The 23,398-nt window shown below is 37.3% G+C and overlaps 4 protein-coding genes and 1 long non-coding RNA gene across 6 annotated transcripts in view; 4 read left to right on the top strand and 1 right to left on the bottom strand.

Moving 5' to 3' along the window:
* Window positions 1-23,398, top strand: part of LOC138403567 (uncharacterized) — a 161,167-nt gene that overhangs the window by 75,287 nt on the left and 62,482 nt on the right. The gene's annotated exons all lie outside the window — the stretch shown is intronic.
* Window positions 210-6,709, top strand: prel (preli-like). Of its 2 annotated transcripts, none has more exons than XM_034977973.2 (7): window positions 210-421; window positions 835-1,020; window positions 1,439-1,546; window positions 3,359-3,464; window positions 3,692-3,841; window positions 4,473-4,750; window positions 5,681-6,709. In XM_034977973.2, exons 2-6 carry the CDS (start codon window positions 929-931, stop codon window positions 4,626-4,628), a joined length of 612 nt encoding a protein of 203 aa, XP_034833864.1. In that variant the 5' UTR covers window positions 210-421; window positions 835-928; the 3' UTR covers window positions 4,629-4,750; window positions 5,681-6,709. The 2 variants fall into 2 exon arrangements, with proteins under 2 accessions (XP_034833864.1, XP_034833865.1); XM_034977974.2 differs by lacking the exon at window positions 210-421 and adding an exon at window positions 589-709.
* Window positions 6,702-8,919, top strand: LOC117990875 (uncharacterized). The gene is made up of 2 exons (XM_034978371.2): window positions 6,702-7,145; window positions 8,040-8,919. The coding sequence occupies exons 1-2, from the start codon at window positions 6,850-6,852 to the stop codon at window positions 8,917-8,919; spliced, it is 1,176 nt and encodes a 391-aa protein (XP_034834262.2). The 5' UTR covers window positions 6,702-6,849.
* LOC117990528 (probable methyltransferase-like protein 15 homolog) lies at window positions 11,198-13,170 on the bottom strand. The gene is made up of 3 exons (XM_034977975.2): window positions 12,955-13,170; window positions 12,392-12,627; window positions 11,198-12,326 (listed from the first exon to the last, which is right to left on the bottom strand). Exons 1-3 carry the CDS (start codon window positions 13,023-13,025, stop codon window positions 11,299-11,301), a joined length of 1,335 nt encoding a protein of 444 aa, XP_034833866.1. The 5' UTR covers window positions 13,026-13,170; the 3' UTR covers window positions 11,198-11,298.
* Window positions 13,589-23,367, top strand: LOC117990521 (uncharacterized). The gene is made up of 9 exons (XM_034977967.2): window positions 13,589-14,189; window positions 16,990-17,169; window positions 17,506-17,699; window positions 18,617-18,750; window positions 19,023-19,150; window positions 20,150-20,393; window positions 21,009-21,144; window positions 21,989-22,073; window positions 22,862-23,367. The coding sequence occupies exons 1-9, from the start codon at window positions 13,629-13,631 to the stop codon at window positions 23,009-23,011; spliced, it is 1,812 nt and encodes a 603-aa protein (XP_034833858.1). The 5' UTR covers window positions 13,589-13,628; the 3' UTR covers window positions 23,012-23,367.

Here is a 23,398-nt window from a genome sequence, read left to right as displayed (position 1 = left end):
CTAAATTGCTTTGATCATAGTATTTATGAACAGTAATACATAACTAGGTAATGGTTACTAAAGATTTAGATGATGTTATGATGAAGATCAAACTATGATACATAATAACAAGTTGTTACCTTTCAGTAAATCGATTTCAAAATATCTTTTGGTATCGAGTAATTAATTAATGTTGAGCACGTATTTTACTTCACTAGTCAAACTCAAAGATCAAATTTCCGTGTTCTGAAGTTATCTGTGAAAATATTTATCAGTTTTTATCAAAAACACCTGGAATTATGAATAATAACATGTGGTTTTTGGAGAAATCAATCATTTTACGTTCACAATAAGTATTTTGGGGAGTAGTGGCGGTCGCGAACTGCAGTCTTCGCAAAGCCTCGCCTGCTAAAATACGGCATCTTTTATAGCTCCGGCAGAGGTAATTAAGTGATTATTTACATTTCCTTGATATAAAATGGTTATTTAATCAAATCTTAGAGCTTAGGAGTGAGTTCGCGAGTTTTTAGGGCTTAAGTAAACTGTTTAAGGTGTTATACAACTTGACAACATGAGTTTGTTTTTATTATAATGCGGTCGACCTTAATTAAGTATTCAAACTCGATTGGTTAAACTACATGACTGCATTCACATTCTACAGTTCCTTTGTGTTTGTACACAAAATAATAATTGTAAGGAAGCCCTTAAGTTATTTACTTATCGCTAAAAGGTAATCAATTGACCTAGTTTAAGTTTTACATAACATTCAAACACACGGTGAATAATTAAATTATAATAAGTACTTATTCATATGCGTATTTTTAAAATTAAATAAAAACTTTTTTATTATAACAGGTTTGAGTGGTAACACAGTATGGCGCAGTGTTAAGTTTTGTTCAGAATCAATCTTATTTAAAGTGTTAAAAAAAAATTATAAAAAAAAAACAAAATGGCCAGATATTTTGAAGATGCAACAACTTTCAACTTCAGTTGGGATCAAGTAGCTCGGGGATACTGGAAAAGGTATCCCAATCCACTAAGGTATGGGACAAAGAACAAGAATTGTGCTACCTATTTAAAACTTTTTTTTTTCAAAGCATGCTGACTGCTGAGTCAAAGGGAGTCAAAATCTAGTTAAAGTTAATATTAATTAAAATCTAAAGCAAGAATTTAATGTCTATGTTAACTTATGTGGTGTGGTGTCTTTAGTCTTAAATACAAGCTGCATAGCCTCCCCTCATTATTTTGTTTGTTTGTCACTTTCTATACTTTTAATGATGTAATAATAGTGTTTTACAAATTATCATAAAAATTATAAAATATAGTATAAAGCAATATTATATCATGTCTTTTTTATTTGAACCATAGTTTTTACACAGCATCATACAGGAATGCATAGCGTTTTACACATTATAAGCTGATGCCCGCGATTTTCTTTAAGAAGTTGTTTTTTTTTCAGCACACATGTGTTATCGGAAGACACTTGCAGCCGCCAAGTAAAGGATGGGTGTCTGTACACAAAGAGACTGTTGACCAAGACTAACAGGGTGCCTAAGTGGGGAGAGAGGTATGTATTCACACATTTACACCCATAAACTACAAGAACTAACAGGGTGCCTAAGTGGGGTGAGAGGTATCTATTCACACATTTACACCCATAAATTATACTCTATCCAGGGAGAGAAGTTAGTATAGGGATCTCTTTGTTATATAATCCCATATAAATGACAATGAATGAATTCGGTGGGTGTTACCCATTTTGAGTGGCCTACCTATCACATATTTTGGTATTCTTCTTCATCAGTGCTAACCTCAGGTTACGGGGATGTTACAGACATAATCTAACCCTTGTATAGCTATTTACTATTTGACCTGGATATATTTAATGAGTAAATGAGGAAAAATCTCTAATCTCTGTATATACTGGGGTTTCCTCTGGTAAGATTTATATGTATTATGATTCAATAACATGACATGCATTTTACCCCATGACTATGATTTATTGTGCATAAACTTTAATAATTATGTGATTAGTCAAGGTGACTATTATAACAGTGAAAATATGAAAGTACTAGACGAAGCCCGAAAAAAAACTATGGATTTTTTTTTGATATTTGATAATTCAACCTGCCATAATAATGCCTCATATGGCATTGAGTGTAGGTAGATAATTTTCTAAGACACTGTTAGTGAGGCCACCCTCAAGGTTAACAGTTTAAGTCAACAAGTTACAATTTAGAACTTTTATGTATTCTATGGTTGTATTGAATTGTATGGTATTATTATATTATACACATTTAAACTTTCATTTCTTCTTATGTATAAGAAACTAGCTGATGAGGCTTGCAACTTTATCGATTTAAAAATCTCATGGGAACACTTTGATTTTTAGGGTTCCATACCTCAAAAGGAAAAACGGAACCCTTATTTATAGGATCACTTTGTATTCTGTATGTCTGTCTGTCTGTCAAGAAACCTACAGGGTACTTTCCGTTGACCTAGAATCATGAAATTTGGCAGGTAGGTAAGTCTCATAGCAGACATAAAGGGAAAAAATCTGAAAGACGTGAGTTTGAATCACACAAAAAAAATTAAATTGTGGTTATGAATTAATAATTAGTATTTTCAATTTTCGAAGTAAGATAACTTATCAAGTGGGAGTATCAAATGAAAGGGCTTTACCTGTGCATTCTAAAACCGATTTTTATTTATTTTCATGCATCATAGTTTTTGAATTATCGTGCAAAATGTCGAAAAAATACAACTGTAGTACGGAACCCTCGGTGCGCGAGCCTGACTCGCACTTGGCCGGTTTTTGATAAAATAGTTACCTAGGTATGCCGGTTTCTGAAATGCAATCTTTACACCGCACCGTCAAGAATATTATGTTGACAATAATACGTTTATTATTGATAAAGTAAAAATGTGGGAAAGATAAAATTAATCTAAAGAATGCTTAGAGAGAAAATAAACTTTCCCTTTCTTATCATTATATCAATTGTTTTGAAATTAATAGAACTAAAAAATATAATTGAACGTGTAAACAACATGTCTGATAAAACAATACTGTCTGAATAAGGTAAACAATATCTGTTTACTTTGCTATTGATGTATTTTTTGACGATTTTCCTAGTTCAGTCCTCGAATTGGTCAAATTAGAAATTGGCGTCTAGCTGGCCATACACGATCCTGTTTACTGGTCAAATTTGCAGCGGACTTGAAGCGGCGTCTTAGTAAACTCGAGGGTGTATGGCTATTAGTTCAAAAGATGAACTGACCACAAAAGATGGTTGCCTCAAATGAGCTGTTTTGTTTGGTGGGCCAAAGAGGTAAGAGTAAATAGTCATGTTTTTATTTTGAAAAAAATTCTCTTTTCCAGATTTTTCAGTGCGAAATCAGTAAAGATTATTGAAGAGAGCATGGTTGATCCCGAGAAGAAGGTGCTCATTACATACACGAGGAATCTGGGCTATACCAAAGTTATGGTGAGTGTTTCGTTATTATGCGAAATCCCGTCTTGTAGAATGCAATTGAAATAACTTGTATTAACTATCAATGAAACTGTCTAGGTTATTAAAATCAATGTAACGGATGTAAAAATCTTATTGACTTTGCACTAGAGGAATCATTAATAGTCTGCTTTACAGTTCTGACAGTCGTGTAATAAAAACCACTTTGCGAGCAAGTTGAAAAAATATTATATTGTTCACAGAGTGTGGTAGAGCGTGTAGAGTACAGGCCATCCGGTCCTGGTCAGACTATAGCGAAGCGATCAGCGTGGATCGATTCGCAAGTGTTCGGCTTCTCGCGGGCCATCCGGGCCTTCGGACTGGACAGGTTCAGGAAGAACTGCAATCAGATGGTGAGTCCTATAATTGAGTATTTGACTCCAATTTTTTTATTACTTTATTATAAACTACAATAAAAATAATGACGTAAACTAATTAAATCGATCAAATAACATAAAAGTTATAAGCATTTAAATATTTCTGATTAGACAGAGATAGCGAATAGCGATACAGCAGTTTGACGTCACACCTACTAATGCCATAGTAGTTTCGTGCGGTTTCATACAAATTTTCGTTTTGCGAGAAATGGATAGCAGACCCTCCCACTCCAAAATTAAAATGCCTGTAACTTTGTAAATCTTTGTTGGATTTTATATTTTTTTCAGTGTACGTCATTATTTTTATCCTAGTTTATAATAAAGTAATAATATTTATCAAATTCAAAAGTAAGCAAATACCCAATTATTATATATAATTATTTTATTGAAATTATGTCCTAATTCCACATTTAGGCTAAGGTGACAATTCGCGGCCATGTAATATTATGAGGTGTCATCGAATAAGTGAAGTGTGATGCCGCGTCAAAAGAATTCCTGCAATTTTGACATCTCTCACGTGCTATGGGAGAGTCGGCTCAGGATATAACTTGGGTTACATTGTTTAAGTGACTTTTTTGTTCTTGATTAAATTATTTGCTTCCTTCAGGTGAACGGCTTCAACCACGTGCTACACAGCATGTACCCGCGCCCGGTGCCGCACGTGGCGCCCGTCGCCCACGCACTCAAGGACATGCGCGACGCCGCCGCCGCCGCCACCACGCGCGCCAAAGCCAACGTGCTCTCTTCCGTCAATCGCAGCTAACCAGACTCGAGCGAGACTGGGCCACGACATTCCTAACAACATCTGACATAAATCGAAAACAAAAAAGTGGACATTTCCATACAAAATGGATTTAAATCTAGTGTTTAAAGTGCAATTTAATCTGTACGGGAGCGGTGTGCAGGCTCGACCGTACCAAAGGGGAGATCTCCCACCGAGCGGTTGGTTGTGCTCGGTAGCGCCAGCTGGGCCGACGGTTATGTCTTGAAACTTCTATATATAGTCCAGATTGCAGAAAACTCCGTTAGTGCGATTGCTATCGGCGGTACATTTGTTCGGGACTACGTCATCGATTGAACAGCGCCATCTAGTTTCTATTGTGGTAACCGCCACATCACTCCCCTCCGAGACGAACGCGTAGTGTGAAGCAGTGAAGAGAGGTGGCGTTGTAGCGTGAAGGCGTGTGAAGGAAGGGCAATGGCTGCTAACCAACCAGAGAAGCGGTAGACCAGGACGCTTGTAGCTGGTGATGGAGTGCAGAGCCATTGTGCCCCGAGGCTGTGCTACATCCGTCTTACAGGCCTCGATGTGCTTGCTGTTGCTGCTTGTAGACTTGGAGTTTGGAGGAGACGTCGGCTTGCGGTGTGTGATCTAAAGGTGTTGCGGTGTATGCGATCACCCTTGATCACGTTGAGTGCGCAGTGCGGAGTGCGGCGGTGTGCGGTTGATCTTCGATGCCGTCGGCTGTTCTAGTGTGCGATCACTCTTGTGTCAACGTCGGCTGTTGTAGTGTGCGACCATTCTTGATTTCGTCGGTTGTTGAGGTGTGCGACCGTTCTTGATCACGTCGGGGTCACCAATGTACGGGAGCGGTGTGCAGGCTCGACCGTACCAAAGGGGAGATCTCCCACCGAGCGGTTGGTTGTGCTCGGTAGCGCCAGCTGGGCCGACGGTTATGTCTTGAAACTTCTATATATAGTCCAGATTGCAGAAAACTCCGTTAGTGCGATTGCTATCGGCGGTACATTTGTTCGGGACTACGTCATCGATTGAACAGCGCCATCTAGTTTCTATTGTGGTAACCGCCACAAATCAATGATAAAAATTTCGTTTAAAGACAGTTCTGTATTTGTTTGTGCACATGCATCTAATACCATTCGAAATTTGGTATTGAAGCTGTTTTCTATACTTGAAAGTTTAATTCCAAAAAATTGTAGCTTTGTAATTTGGGATTAATTATGCAACACATTCATAATCATTACAATCGACTTCATATCTCCACTATATGAAAACAATAACCTGAGTTGAGATGGTTGGAACTCACGTTGCTACATTAGGACCAATCGTTCAAATAATGGCAAATCTAGACCTCTAGAAATCTAGGTCTTGGAAATAATAGTACAAACACAAATCAAATGCTAATTTGTGCCAAAATGAACAACATAAATATGAAAGTAATATTTGAAAATCAAGGAAAAATGGTATATTCCAATGTCTAGGAATAGAATTGTATTTTATTTTTAATCGTTATAATTTCAACCACCTTTGTACCAACATTTATAAAAAAAGACGTTTTACAAGTAAAATTACCTACTTACCATAGAAAAGAATCATTTTATATTTTTTGGTATGCACCTATTACTTTGGACTTTAAAATCTTAAAATTATGCGCCTCCTTTGTGATGTCTTGAGCTTGTAAGAAGTCGCTTGTTGTAATATCGATTCGATTCCGAACGAAACTTAATCGATATCTTTACTATCATACAAAATAATCAATTTTTAAAGAGGTTTGACACCTCTGTTTCAGCTTTTAAAAAATCACTGCCACTGTTAATGTTGCATTATTGCTACAATGTACCTTTTGGTTGAGTTTGAGACTAACAAGAATATACAATAACATGTGAAAGTTGAATGTACTATGTATTATGACTTTTTCCAATTACTTACATCAATTGCCACATTCCAGCGGTGGGGTTTTCATGTGTGAACAGCATTCATTTTCGTCTAGACTGAAATATTCATTCAAATAATCCTCATAATTTATGAATGTTATTGTTTTTACATAAATAATATTATGGTTTGTGTAATTATACGCACGAGATAATCATTTATCACTAATTATAAATTGATGCTCCTCTCACACCTCCGCTGCGAAACTTCAGTTGCGAAACCGCTGTAGGAATTCCGCTGCGATAAAGTGTAGTTGTGTAGTTGCGGAACGGGCGTCGGAACCTGCTAGTCATCAGTCAGCCATCGGAGCGAAATGTCGTCGTTATCAGAGTCAGAGGAGGAGGAAATATTATTGTGGACTTTAACTTTGAAAAGGCGTAAATCTCGTAGAATTTGGGTGCACGAGATTAATGAAAAAAGGAAGAAATTAGGAGAAAACCTATTATGTAAAGAACTAGAGTCACATGAAGATCGTTTTTATACATATTTTAGAATGAGCCCAGGGAGTTTTGAAGATCTACATAATCTTTTGAAGCCACATATTACTAAACAAAATACAAGGTTTAGGGAAGCTATTTCTAGCAGAGAAAGATTAGCCTTAACTTTGAGGTAAGTAAATTATTTATTTATATTATTTATATTAATACAAAAAAAATATTCGGCATGTTACTAACTCTACGATAAGTGAAACATGTTGATTTGTTCATGATCATTTTGATTTGAGGTTGTTAAATCAGTAGGTATAGCCGTATTGCCCTCTTGTGGAAGAATATAATAATTAGCATTGTCAGTAACTGTTGCGTCACTGATCATGGAGTAATTTCCTGGAGTAGCCGGAGAATGCGTGGTATCACTTAGAACAGAGTAGTTGAAACTACCCGTTGCAGTAGAGTTGCTGTTAGAAGTTACAGCCTCCAGATCACTTAATTCAGCCTCCATCAAAATTCGGGCGATATCAAATTTTGCTTTTATTTGTGTTCGCTTTGATAGTTTTTTGAAAGTATCAGCGTATCCCAAAAATAATAAATCTACTCCACATTTTACATCAACTTTATCTTCACTTCTGTTGCGATCTCTTCTATTTTGTAAGTACTGGATCATTCTATCTGTTGGATCCGGATCCGGATTACTTCTCCTATGCCTTCTATAAATTTGTTGGGCGTTTTGAGTTTCTTGCGGGCGGGTATCTTGTGCAACGTCTTGTGTAGTTACGTCTCCCGTAGATTGAGAGTCAGTAGAATTAACTTTTTCAACATTCAGAGATGCCATACTACCTTGAGTCTCATTCAATGTAATTGCTGGATCAATGAAATTCATTTGATCTGCCCAAGTCCAATTTTGAAGCTTTTTTGCAGCTTGGCCACTTGTACTCTTTTTAGATAATTTGTATTTTTTGTAGGAGTCTTTTAAATTCTTCCACTTCGCTTTCAAAGTTACGACTGAAAAATAACAAAATAAGACAAAATTAATATTATTTCAAAATTAATATTATTTTCATTGCAGATTCCTAACTACTGGAGATTGCTATAAGACATTATCGTTTTCATATCGTATAGGAAATTCAACAGTTTCAAAAATAGTGACCGAAGTATGTCAGGAAATATGGAATGTTTTACAACCATTAGCCATTCCACAACCTACACAAGAAATGTGGCTCAATATCGCAGAAGACTTTTTTGGGAAATGGGGATTTCCTCATTGCCTGGGTAGCGTGGATGGAAAGCATATTACCATTAAATGCCCTCCAGATAGCGGCTCAATGTTTTACTGTTACAAAAGTAAATTTTCTATTGTGTTATTGGCTGTTGTAGACGCTAATTACAAATTCATATATGTTGACATTGGATCGTTTGGAAAAGATTCTGATAGTACTATATTTGAAAAAACACCTTTTTTACAACTATTGCGAACTGGTCAACTTAATGTACCAAATGCCCAACCATTACAACAAGGCACAGATCCTTTGCCTTATGTTTTAATAGGGGATGGTGCCTTTAAGCTGGAAACGTTTTTGATGAGACCTTTTGTAAGAGAAGCGGCTATGCAAGATAGAGATAAAAAGAGATTTAATCAGGCGCTCAGTCGAGCACGTGTAGTTGTGGAATGTGCTTTTGGAATAATGGCACAGAAGTTTAGGATTTTCCTAAGACCTTTCGAAACAGATTTGACAAACACAATAAAAATTGTAAAAGCAGCTTGTTGTTTGCACAACTTTATACAGACGAAAGAGTCAGCCGTACATACCAGTTCCAGCTTTGAAATAGAACAGCTAGGTGCCTTTCTACCACAAAATAGACCTGGCAACCGACAGAGAGCATCGTCGGCAGCGTTTGAGGTCAGAGGTAAATTCGTTCAATATTTTACACAAACGCAGAGAACTTAACGTTATCATAATATTATCTATAATAAGTACAAATAAATAATTATACATATAATACATAATATTATCTTATAAGCAAAATAAACAAATACATTACAAATACAGTCTATTATTATTATAAAAAGACTACATACCTTCCTCATTTAATTCCCTCTGGATTTCTCTCCATGCCTGCAGTTTTTTCATATTATTTTTATAATCCGGATGATTTAATAAATAAAGAATAGGTCTATTTCTGACCTCTTGAATTAATTTTTCTGTGAAATCGACGTCCATTTTATGAAATAAATGTAGTTTCGCTTTTAATTTTTGTCGATTTCCACAAACACGTGCGAAAACAACGCGGCACCGCAACAAAATGGCGGCCGGAGCGCGGTAGTGTGGCTGGCGTCGGAGTATTATCGACGAAACCGCGCGGGGAAAGAGATAGAATATAGTTAAATCTATGCGTTAGAACAGGCAGTTCCGTGGCAGTTCCGCTTCTCCTACATACGGACAAAACACAGCGAAATTAATGCGGTTCCGCTGTTATGGTTTCGCAGCGGAGGTGAGCTACGGGCATGACTAGCGATTAATTCCGCGCGGACTTCATAAATTCCAAATCTCCATTTTATCCCCCTTAGGGGTTGAATTTTCAATAATCCTCTTTTAGCAGATGTCTACGTATTAGCTATCTGCATGCCAAATTTCAGCCCGATTCGTCCACTGGTTTGAGCTGTGCGTTGACAGATCAGTCAGTCAGTCACGTCACCTTTTCCTTTTATATATTTAGAATAAGACGGAAATAATATGGATGCAAAATACCTAGCTTTTCCTTTTTTATATGTATATAGATTTGACTAAAAAATATAAAGAATCGATTAAAAAGTTAACTTTTTTCTATTTATTTTTAGAGTAACAAGATTTATGATAATAATTATGAACAAAATGAAAGTACAGAAAAATATTAGATTATGTATAAAATATTATGGTGTATAATTAATTTAGAAATAGAATAATATAATATTATGGTTATCAAAACTAATATGATGAATTAATATTGTAAATAAAATTATTTAAAACATAAAACCTCTTGAACTAGATTTAAAATATCAAACTTATAATTGAAATAACTTTATTATACCGCTTAATTTTTACGTAATTTTATTGTTGTATTTTTCTAGGTACTTTAAAATTTAAAAGCAGTAAAATACAAATCAAGCGATAAAAAAATTTGATATCTTCTATAGAGTACTTGCTGATGGTATTTTCATTAAAATCACATAATAGTACTTACTGTTTTAACTAAACAAAGCATTTTTCATAGGATTTAAAATGTCGTGAGTGGTTATTTATCGGTATCATACTCAAATATTATAATCAGGTTACTCACGACGCTCGTTATTCAGACTACTTAAGAACTCACGTTCATAATTTAGATTGTGTATGGCTATGGAAGCGGAATTCAGACTTGTGTAGTGCAAACCTTACTCACCCTAATTGAAAATTCCCGTCGTGAGTAAAATATGCCTCTTGTAGGGATTTCCACATGCCACGGTCTTGCGCCGCCTGAATCCAGCGGTTGCCTGCGACATATTTTGTTGTCGTCTGTATACCGAGTGCGGTGTTTCCCCACGCTGCGTTTTCCAGTAGGAGTCCTGGAAATCCCAGCGTGTATCGGTTTTTCGAAACGATATACGCTGGGGTTTCAAGGTGATGTAAATGGTTCACATTTTATGATTATAATTTTATTGTTATTATTTAAATATGCCACTCACGTTTTTCGTTATAAAATCTTCCTTGCTTCCAATTTCCATGGATAATGAATAAAAAATAGATATTAATACTAAGGTAAGTTTTAAAATTATATAGGTGTACACACTACACATACCTAACTTATATTTGAAATTAGAGGTAGAAGTTACCATTTTTTAAATGTCAAATAGATTACATATATTATTGATAATAAAGAGATCTAGTTTTATTTGGTAGTTTTATTTTGTTGCACTATAACTTATTAATAAACAGAGTACTATGTATGTAGGATATTCACAGAGTACCTAGTGTTGCTAACTTTGGAGTTTTATTTCATGAGATTGGTCTACCTATACTTTCCTATAGTATAGTAGGTATGTGACAGGTCGAGATTGCAATTGGGGTATGGGAGGGACGCCCCGTATACCCGCGGGTGTGCAGGGTGTTCCCAGCCCAATTGATATCTCTCGACCTATGTGACTATGCATGCATAGACAATATTCCCGACACCATTCTAGAGGTTTCTTTATCAGACGCCACCTTGTAGTAAGATACAATTAATAATAATTTATTTTCATTTCATTTTCACTATTTACTAATATCTACACACAAATTTACATTTAACGTCAGTTCTCAAACATATTTATGCTATTTTATTTTAATTGCAGCCCTTAGCCTAGCACTCCGACTTCTGGGATTCGTGTCTACTTCTTCATCCGTTGGAACTTCAACATGCTTATTGATAGCTTTCCATGGCGAATCTAAGAATTGATTTATAGTATCTTGATCCTGCACTAGCATTGGATTCAGATATCTCAACGGAACAGGATTCGCCGTTTCGTTAATTACATTCCCAGCTATATGCCTTTTAACGATAGTATCTTCTAGAGAATGAAAGCATACTGTCACAAGTCTTCCGTTTAACTTTAAGTAATACTTCGCTAGGACCATGCCATAGTTGAGTTCGTTTAATTCGTTATTAACGAAAATACGTAGGGCTTGAAAGACTTTGGTAGCATTCGACTGTGGTCGTTGCAACTTATCCAATCTAAATTCATCTGGACAACACGAGTCAACGACATCAACTAATTCGTGAGTCGTTTCTATATTTTTAACCATGTATCTAGCTTGTATTATTGTTTGAGCAATCTTTGCCGCTTTTTTCTCTTCTCCGTATATTTTGAAAATTTTATATAGCTCGTGTTCGTTGGCCGTCGCTAGGACTTCTCTGGCCGTTATTTGGTTAGGATCACGTCCTGCGTCCATTCTCATATCGAGATATCCATTTTTGCTGATTGAAAAGCCTCTTTCTTTGGTATCTAGTTGCATTGATGAGCAACCAAAGTCAAACAATATCCCGTCTACAGAAGACTGGTTGATACCAGCACCTTTTAATAAAGATGGCAACTCACTAAATTTTCCTAACAATGGAGTAACTCTACCAGGAAACTCTACAGCCAGATTTTTAGCTTTCTCATATGCTACTGGATCTCTATCAAGAGTTAACAACCGACAATTTGCTGATTTGAGTATTTTTCGTGAGTGACCGCCCGCTCCAAATGTCATATCTAAATACAATTCATCGTTCATCGGTTTCAAATGTTTGATGACTTCATTTAACATTACTGGCATATGGTCTTTGTATGGCTTTGTGTGAACTTTTCGCACACCAAGTAACCGATTTAAAATTGTATATTTGAGTAGCATTTTTAGTCCTTATTAAATATTTTTTTAAAGAAACCTTTGTTTTCTTCTTTCAAATAGTCTAACACTTCAGAGGACAGTATAAGCTGACACTCTTCCTCGCTCAGTCCAGTTGCAGTACTGTGCTTGGTTCTTTTATATTTATTCCTATAGTGGTTGTCAGCTAGTTTGGTCAAGGAGTTGTATTGGCGGGTGCAAAGCTCCGAGTCCAAGTTTGCTTTATCTGACTCGAAGGCGGCTTTTACTTTATCGCGAATGAATTTTCCCAGATCTCTGTAAAATAATGTCAATTTCGGGTAAAATTATCAACGTTACTGTAGTCTATAATTTTACGGAAACTTAAATTAGTGCTATTCTTTTTGTTCTCTACATTACTAGGGTTACAGTCAATTTGATTGATTACGAAGCACAATATGATGAAAATTAGGAGTATAAAATATACAAGTGGTAAAGTATACTATTTAAGAACTAAAGGGAGGTGAGCCCTATTACTAATTACTATCAATTTGTAATCTGTAACCAAACGAGGTATGTGCTGAGGAAAGCTCAATTTACGTGAAAATTACCCAAAAATATAAGGAATGGAAAACATAACCTCACCTTTCCCCTTTAGAGGCGTCAACAGGCCACTTTACAAGAAGCTTTGTAAATTTCTTATACTGCGAAGTCATTATCAATTTTTACGTATCCATAATAAGCTATGCACTCAAAATGAATCAAAATATTAGGATAATTTTTCGTAATTTTTGAACTAAAATAAAAAATAACATTTAGATGGTTTCAGTTCAGTTAGTTTCAGTCACAGAACACATTTACTCGGATTTCAGTGGCCCTACCGCGGTTGTTTGACAGCTACAATGTCACGATCGCAATCATCTCTGATTGGTTAATGCTCGCTCACTATTGGCCACAATGTATTGTTGCTCATTGTTGCAACAAGAATCGCACAAATTCAGCCAATCATAACAATTGAGATTGTAATAATGATTGATGCAGGTTTTAGACAATCGCCCTACAGTTGGGTCAGTGTCAGACATAGTGATTATATTATACTCTTTGGTGTCAGAGCGACACTTGACTTAACGTCAAGTGTCAACTGCCATAATATTGACGGCTAGGAATTGCGTTCAAAAATCAATGTTTTAGTGATGTTTTCCTTCATTCATCCCATTCATACCTTGTTGAAATTGTCGTTGATTTGTCATTAATTCAAGCAAAAAATAAAATACTATTCAACTAACAAGTTAGTTAACTAATTATTTTTCAATTTTATAATGAATATTTACAAGGAATACCTATACAAACTGCGACAGATGACGTTACAAGATCCCTACATTTATCTTCTCGATGAAGATGAAATACTGAAAATGGAAGAATACATTCGTAAGCTCAATTCAATACATTTTGATGAAGAGACTTACCACACTTATTATGGCGAAATTAAGATTTTAGTAAATAGTTTTAATAACTACTGGACTGATATAATGGACGAAGCAATTAAAGAAGCGGATAGATGCAGTCATTGTGTAAAAGTAGACGAACTAATAAAAATGGCTCATAAAACAATATGGATGCATAAAGATACACAAGCTGATTTCGAAAGGGAATTTCTTCCTCTTAGCACACCATTAGAAGAACACGCATACAATGAAATAATAGAAAAATTTGCAAACTTTATGAAAGAACTGGAAAAATTTGTCCAAGATATAAAAAGGCTCGACAGACAGGAAAAAGTGGATGCGTTCGCAAAGGAAAATTTTCCTAAATCGTTGAAAAAAAAGAATGATGCATTTATTTTCACATACAACCATATCTCTTATTGTATGAGTTCAGTTGTTAGTATCCTAACTTAGGAATCATATTTTATTTATTAGGTTTTGGGTTTTGGAATAAAATAGTTCGTTTTTAGCAAGCCGTATAGACTTTAGGATTAACAAAACTGCCATACACAGAGTACTTTTAATATACGGGAATATAATATAATATAATATAATATAATATAATATAATATAATATAATATAATATAATATAATATAATATAATATAATATAATATAATATAATATAATATAATATAATATAATATAATATAATATAATATAATATAATATAATATAATTATAATAAATATAATATAATATAATATAATATATATAATATAATATAATATAATATAATATAATATAAATATAATAATAATATAATATAATATAATATAATATAATATAATATTGTAATATTGTGTGGGCACAATCATGTCTGTCTTGCCAACGTGCAAAAATAAGCCGACACGTGTCCGCGCCTTTAGGCACATACAATTTGCCTCGTGCACGTTTCAAAAATATTCACATAGACATAGTTGGGCCCTTACCGCCTTCAGAAGGTTACCGTTATTGTCTGACAGCAGTAGACCGTTTCACTAGATGGGCGGAAGTCATACCAATAACGGATATTACAGCTGAAACAGTGGCAAAGGCATTGCTATCGGGTTGGATATCGCGCTTTGGCAGCCCAGAGTCTGTCGTAACAGACCGCGGCCGCCAATTCGAGTCAGCTCTGTTCAGCTATCTGGCAAAGATAGCTGGATTCGAACATAAAAGGACAACAGCATACCACCCTTCTTGTAATGGCTTGGTCGAACGCTTTCACAGACAACTCAAAGCATCTATTGTCTGTCATGCAAACAACAAGTGGACTGAGTCTTTACCTTGGGTACTTCTTGGAATAAGAAGTGCTTTTAAGGAAGATCTGAAAACTTCTTCGGCCGAGCTATTATATGGCGAACCTTTGAGGCTGCCGGGAGAATTTTTTCGCTCCTCTGTAGATGGTACAACCGACATTACAGATTTTACGGCCCGCCTACGTTCTTTTGCCGAGAATTTACGGCCCGTGCCAGCTTCACGCCATGGCAGAAACAAAATATTTGTTTTTAAAGACCTGGCGACCACGGATCATGCCTTCATTCGAGATGACGCATCACGTGGTTCGTTACAACCTGCCTACACAGGGCCGTACAAAATATTATCCCGGAATGAAAAAGTTTACACTTTGTTGGTCAATGGCAAGCAGGTAACGGTCTCCATAGACCGTCTTAAACCAGCTTACTTACTGACCGATAAAAGCGACTCCACTCCAAACGAAGATGATCAGCCACAGGAAAAATGCAACCTTAAAGGCTATCAAACTCGTTCTGGCCGCCAAGTCAAGTTTACAAATTTTTATCGCCCTTGACAGTCTCTGGGGGGTGGTGGTGTAGGCGACATATTCTACTAATTACTACTAACTAACTACATATTATAATAACATCCAAATTAACTTAAAGTAAATTATTATTATAATTAAAACCTATTACTAAAATTTATCATTATAACTTATAACTAAAACTTATCATTAAACTTATAGATAATACTTATAAATATTTATATTAATCTAAACCTTAAATCTAAATAAATACACATATATTATTTCCATACAAAATGTACTTGCCGGCCGACCGAAAGCAAAGCTGACCGTACGATTGAATTTTATATTTTGCGATAGTCATTAGTACCTACGACAAAACTAGTTACGCGGTGCATGGTCGGGCGGCCGTCGCGATGTATCGTTTATAAAATTAAAGCAGTGTGTGGCGGCATGTCCCCACAGCGTTACACTTACATTGGTGCATTTTTATTTCATACAACTTCCGCTTAAAGACCGTCCGTAAACCCTCAAAAACTATAAATATAATATAATATAATATAATATAATATAATACGGGGATATAATATGCTGCCATACTACTACTAGGCCACGGTAATCTAGCCTAGCTCACGTGTTCTTTGGTTACGTAGAGACGTAGAAATATAGGTACCTACTTACCTACGGTAACGCATCTATACAACGGATCTCGCGTGACTCCCCTATAGCTGTTATTGTGTGTTGCGTGACTATATTATGAAAGAGCGAAAGATAATCATAAAAAAACATATACATACATAACAAAAAAAAACTGGCCGAGTTCAGAACCACCTCCTTTTTGCAAGTCGGTTTAAGTTTACGTACCTTAATAGAAAGAGAAGCGTTTATTTAATTTTACAGTTCTTAACCCCTCATAAGAAAGCTCAGAGTCACTCAGCGGGCGATGGAGAGAACTATGTTTGGAGTTTCTCTACGTGATCAAATCAGAAATGAGGAGATCCGTAGGAGAACTAGAGTAACCGACATAGCTCAACAGGTTGCGAAGCTGAAGTGGCAATGGGCAGGGCACATAGTTCGTACAACCGATAGACGTTGGGATCTCAAGGTGTTGGAATGGCGACCTCGCACCGGAAGACGCAGCGTTGGAAGACCCCCCGTAGGCGTAGGTGGACGGACGACATCAAACGAGTCGCAGGGAGCCGCTGGATTCAGGCGGCGCAAGACCGTGGCGTGTGGAAGTCCCTACAAGAGACCTATGTCCAGCAGTGGACGTCTATCGGTTGATGATGATGACAGTTCTTGCATTTCACGAGAGCGAGTGGCTCATGCTTGTGTTTAAGTCGTATCGGTATGCGGTAAGGTAAAGTAAACGTGTGCGTTTGCGAGCGCTTGCTCACGACTAATAATTGACCCGACCATCCAGAAAGGCAGAAAGAAAATTTCCCCGTTTTTCAGGTCGATCGAATTCGCATAAGCATGGAAGAGATTTTCAATCGCCTGCGCAACAATGTGCGCTCGATACAGGAAGAATCTGATTTGTACATCACCGACCTAATCACCCGGCTTTATGAGAAGAATAAGGAACATATACAGCTATACCGGCAAGATAATCACGGCTCTGTGGAGCTTGCTGAGGTAAAAAAAACCGGCCAAGTGCGAGTCAGACTCGCGCACCGAGGTTCCGTACTACAGTCGTATTTTTCCGACATTTTGGACGATAAATCAAAAACTATTATGCCTAAAAATAAATTAAAATCTGTTTCAGAATATAGTTAGGTAGGAAAAGCCCTTTCATAATATGATACCCTACTTGGTATAGTTATCTTACTTTGAAAGTTGAAAATACGAATTATTTGTTCATGAACACATTCTAGTAGGCTGTAGGTAGGTACTAAGCTTGCTTGTTAATATATTATCTCTGGCTTGATCGAGATCATCGCCAACACAAAAGTAACTACAAAATGTTACCAGGTGCAACGCAGCATGACCATAATTAAAGACAAAATAGAGGATTCAAAACAACGCCCGATCCACCGTCTCCAAGAGGAGTACAAGTACTGGGAGGAGAAGCTGTGCGAGATCGAGCAAATACACCGATGTATAAACAAGCTTCAGGAGGAAGAGGGCCGTGTGCTGGAACAACAGGAACTATTTAATAGCATGAAGTATGATTTCAGGCACTATTTTATATTTTCCTCCCTTCTTTTCACAAAGTGCCATTGAAGAGCTTTTCACAAGCGTGTAAGGCGCCGTCCTGTTGTCATCGCTGGTGCGATGATGCGATGAGATTTCATCGTGCGATGAAATACAATATGAACGCATCGCATGATCGCGCGATCTTCAATAGGACATTCAGTAGAACACAGTTTGTTTGAACGCACGGGACGCGCGATCATTTTCATCGGACGCACGCATCATCGCACGAGCGATGACAATAGGACGGCGCCTAATAAGGTTGAATTGTGTAGCTCTACGAGATAGCGAGCATTGTCGGTCATGATTTGATCGTCAGGATCGTTAAGGACGTGGTTAGGGCGTCTTTTATCGGGGGGTACAATCTAATTTCAGTCTACCATAAGGTAGGTATAGTCCGCGACAGTTCGAGATGGCAATCGGAGTGGGGATGCCCCGCAACACCGCACGGCCCCCGCGCTAACACGGTGCGGGCGAGCGCGGGTGACGTGCGGGTGTGCGAGGCGTCCCTTCGCCTCATACCCCAATTGGCATCTCTACCTACTACGCGTACTATACCTACCGTAGCGTAGAGCTACTTAGTGTAAGTAGGTACCTAGTTTTTTGCCAAAGTTTGAAGTTGTTAAATATTTAGGTTCAGCTCGTTCAGGGCGCCTTCGCTGCAAAGAGCCACGCGGAGGCAGAGCGGCTGCAGCGCTGCAGTCACACGTTTTTATTTATATGGATTTACAAAGCAGCGCGACCGCAGCGCTGCCTCCGCGCGGCACTTAGCGACAAATTTGAAGGCGCCCTCAAAAACTGCTGTGGGTATCCTTTCTTGCTATTTCTCTTGGTTTTTGCACCTTTGAATAAATAGATAAAATAAATAAAACTAAGATTAATATTTTAGGGACACCGAAATCCCGGCACCTAAACGAAAATGTTGGGAAAATATGGGCGATAAATTAAAAGAAAAACTGCAAGAGATTAACGAACTTAAACTAAACGCGGCAAAGGCGTTGCACACTTTCTTCAGCGTCCGAGGTACGTGAAGTAATCTTTGATTTAATGAATACTTACCTACTACCCGTTTTACGTTGGGTAAGTCGCTTCCATTTTTAGACTGTAAAATGCACATAACTCCGAAAAGTTAGAGTTGCGTGCTCGGGATCGAACGCCCGACTTCCGACTAGAAGGCGGACGTCCTAACCACTACGCTTTCACAGCTTTTTTTCAAGCTCAAGCTCAAACTCAAGCTCAAGGTCAAGCTTTACCTAGATTTAAGTGTATGGTTGTTCTACTTTGGATTTGTCCAGGCCCGGATAGAATCTTCTACTCGGACAACATCGGCCGCTACTACATGGACGACTACGGCCACCAGTGCTACGTGTTTAGCTACGGACTCATCGTCTACCACGTCAACTGCCAGGGGGAGTTTGTTAATGTAAGGAAAGGTACCAGCGAAGCGAGTACTATTTTGATTTATGAGTAACGTTTCTCCTGAAGATTGTATCAAAATTTTTGTTGAAATGACTACTGAACCTTGAACAAGAAAGGCATTTAATTGGGTATTTACTTACTTTTGAATTTGATAAATTATTACTTTTAAATTATAAACTAAGATAAAAATAATGACGTAGGTACACTGAAAAATATTTAAAATCCAACAAAGATTTACAAAGTTACAGGCATTTTAATTTTGGAGTGGGAGGGTCTTCTATCCCTTTCTCGCAAAACGAAAATTTGTATGAAACTGCACGAAGCTACTATGGCATTAGTAGGTGTGACGTCAAACTGCTGTATCGCTATCTCTGTCTAATCAGAAATATTTAAATTTTTGTAACTTTTTTGTTATTTGATCGATTTAATTAGTTTTTCAGTTTACGTCAATATTTTTATTCTAGTTTATAATAAAGTAATAAAAAAACTGGAGTCAAATACCCAAATAGATATCGGTTTATCAGTTCTGTTAGGTTCTTCCCAAAAAAGGTTGCCAAAATTAGTTGCCAAACCGGCTGCAATAGATGGCGCCCAATAAGTTTGCTACACACTTAAAATGCGCCTATTTTTTTCATGCAACTATTTGTAATGAGCCGCCATAGTAACTATTAGCTTGTTCTTAAATCCGTGTAATTTTACGTTTTTTAAGATTCCGTTAGAATATCTCACACTCATTATTTTATGCACTCTTAGGGTAGGTACCTATCCAAGAAATATTCAATTAGCACTACCTTTCAATTTGTCTAGGTTTACCAGTTCAGACTGTGTGTCGTCTGTCAGTCAGTCCTGGTATTGTTTTATATTATGTAGGTACAATGGAGGTATTTGGTATAATAAAAAATGATATTATATGTAGGTAGTAGAGACCTTAAAGCACATCAATGCCCACAATGTGGAAAATCTGGTCATTACATCAATACCTGCCAACAAAATTATATTTCAGATCCACCACAAAGACAAATATTTCTACGACACCATGGGCCGCTACTACATAGACAAAGACACTCAGGATAAGCTTTACCAAATAGCTCCTTGTACGAGCTCCTACAAAATCGAGAACGATATATTCGTGAAGCATACCAAGGACTGTGGGCATTCCGAGAAATACAATAAGGAATGCCGAATGTTTGTCCAAGATCCCACTGATGGGGTTATTTTGCCTCCTATTCTACCTGTGGATATTCAAGGTGGGTAACCAGCAAAATGATTCAGTTTTTCAGATTGTCAGACTCGATAGCTACCTACTTACCTACATTACAAGATTTTCAGCGATCACAATTTCAATTCAAGAATTAGGTACCTACCCAAGTATCTACCTAATTTACACCAATTTTTATTTTGCTATCAACTTAACCTCAGGATTTGACGTCTTATAATTTACGTACCGTCAAAAGTTATAATGTCTAGGTACTACTAAAAAAAAATCTTTTTAAAATCTTACGTACCTACGCACAGTGATCGCAAAACACATAAGTAGGTATACTTAATACACGACGGGTCAAGATAGCAAGATGAGGCGGGGGGACGTCCCGCACGTCACACGCGCTCGCCCGCACCAAGTTAACGCGAGGGCTGTGTGGGTGTGCGGGGCGTTCCCTCCCCGATTGCTGTCTCGACTTGTCGCGTACACCACAGAGTACATTGAATATAGGGGTATATTATATACCACATAGCGGTTGCGCAGATAGAATTAATAAAAAATCAAAATGGCGGATTTTATGCACTTTAATGTTCGGGCTGAAAACGCAGTGCAAACCGCAGACAGGGTTTTTTGAAAGCTTTTAAAAACCCACTTGTTGCAGGTAAATTAGAACCCGAAGCAGTGAAGTATCTATGGGACGCATTTGGTCATATCCTGCCGGACGTGTTGCACGACGTAGCGGAAACTCGTCCGAAGAACCCCATACACACACTCGCTCATAAACTGCTCGTCCACAAGTTAGTAAAGCGAGCTGCAATCTGTAATCAAATATAATATTGTAAAATCTAAAACTTTCTTGTTGGACAAATCGACCATAACCTCAAAATTATCAAGAAAATTGCTAAAAACCGTCTTTTTCGTTTTTAATTTATAACAATCGCAAACAACAAACTATAAATATTTTCCGACCATTCATATACCTACTGTTAAAAATTTATTTGCCTTAAAAATTATCGATGGTCTATACCGCTATCACAAAAAATAAAAATTTCAAAATGGTCGCTATGTAAATGAATAAAAAAATAGGTACCTACGTCATCATGATCAACCCATCGCCGGCTCACTACAGAGCACGGGTCTCCTCTCAGAGTGAGAAAGGTTTTGGCCATAGTCTACCACGCTGGCCAAGTGCGGATTGGCAGACTTTACAACCTTGGAGAACATTATGAAGAACTCTCAGGTTTCCTCACGGTGTTTCCCTTCACCGTTAAAGTAGTGATACCTATTATAACTCTGAAAAGTTAGAAATGCGTTCCCGGGATCGAACCGGACGTCCTAACCACTAGGGTACCACAGCTTATAGTCGGCGACAGGTCGAGATGGCAGTCGAGGACGCCCCGCACACCCGCACAACCCCGCGCTTACCCGGTGCGGGCGTCCCCTCGCCTCATACTCCGATTGCGACCTCAACCTATCGCGTACCTTACCTTACATAACCTTGTACAATGGTACCTTTCGCGTGCGAGTTCGACTAACACTTGACCGGGTTTTTAATTCCTTTTTAAATTTTGGTCATTCCCCTACCTAGATGAAATCCGTTGCAGATAGTCATCAATAAAAAATCCTTTCATCTCATTGCAGGTATAAACGAACGGATGCGGAGACCGAACTCAAGAAGCAGGAAGCTGATTGGTATCGCAGCAAAATATATCAGGACCGTCTGGAGGTATGCCTCAAATCTTTGAGATTCGTCATCATAACTACAGTGTGACAAGGCTCTCTTGGCACTTGAATGACATTGACAGGGGGGCGCTGTTGGAGAACAAAGCTTGGATGAATCAAAGGCTAATTCAAACAAGAGCAAAGGGGACACTTGACGGCAACGTTAGTTCCGATTTTCGCCACACGCCAAGATAGCCTTGTCAACTGTCATGTTAAAAAACCACCTTTAAAATGACTAAAATCATACGTTTGATACGAAATTTGACACAAAAAAATTAAAATGGCGTGTGAGTTAAATTTTCCCGCGTTATACATGATTTTGTCGTAGGCTGAGATCTATAGAGCGTAGATAGAGTACGCGGCCTAAAGTAATGTATATCGGCCTTTAGAATGTCATTTCGGCTTTGTAGAGCGTTGTCTCTGTCACTCATACCTATATGACGTTTGGTCGGTCTCAACGACAGAGACAGTGCTCTACAAATCTGCTATCTCCTTCTAAAAGTCGATGTACATTACTTTCGGCAGCGTTATACTTTGTTTTTCCTCAGATTTAAGTTTTAAGTAGTTGAGACAGATAAGCCAACGATACGATCACCTTATGACTGAGCAAAGTCAAAGTACCTACGCTCTATAGATCTCAGCCTAAGATTTTACGAGATTTTGGATTTTAAAATCCATTTACGCTAATAGGTACGTGTAGAAAAGTCCTTGCCCACTTTTACTCTCTTTTTCTCTTTATTGTATAATTTTTTTTGGTACAAAAAAAAGCTACCGAATTATGATTGTTTACAGAAAGCAAGCGTCACGTACAAGGCATGGAAGAAGAAGCAGGCTCGGCATCGAAAACCAGACGAAATAGACGACTCGGAGGAAAAGTCCGCATTCAACGCGCATATAGCTAAACAGGACTTTATACGATCGTTGGGAAGTTATGATAATTGACGTTTTGCATATTGTAGGTAGATCGGGTAAATCAAGTGTGCGATAAAATTGGTCCTTCGAACCGGATAAAATAGAAATATGACAATTATAATGTAATCTGTAAAGCTAAGGAATCTAGAAACGATTGTTTGGGAATGATAATAATGCCTAATAATTTTTACACATACCTACCCAAAAAGTCATTGAATTTTGCGGTTAGGTCAGTCAAATTGAGTGTTTGTAGAAACTATTCCTTCAAGCCGTTTGCCGAAAAATATAATATTATGATTTATGACCAATTTTTATGTGGAGCCTACAATTTTCATAGAATTATTCTAGGCAGGTTCTAGATTAGTTTAGAAATCCTGAACAACATAGTTTGTTCATTAAAATTTGTAATAGGGTATT

Source organism: Maniola hyperantus, chromosome 18 (genome assembly GCF_902806685.2).
Source record: "Maniola hyperantus chromosome 18, iAphHyp1.2, whole genome shotgun sequence".
NCBI lineage: Eukaryota > Metazoa > Arthropoda > Insecta > Lepidoptera > Nymphalidae > Maniola > Maniola hyperantus.
This window is presented reverse-complemented; position numbering and strand designations above follow the sequence as displayed.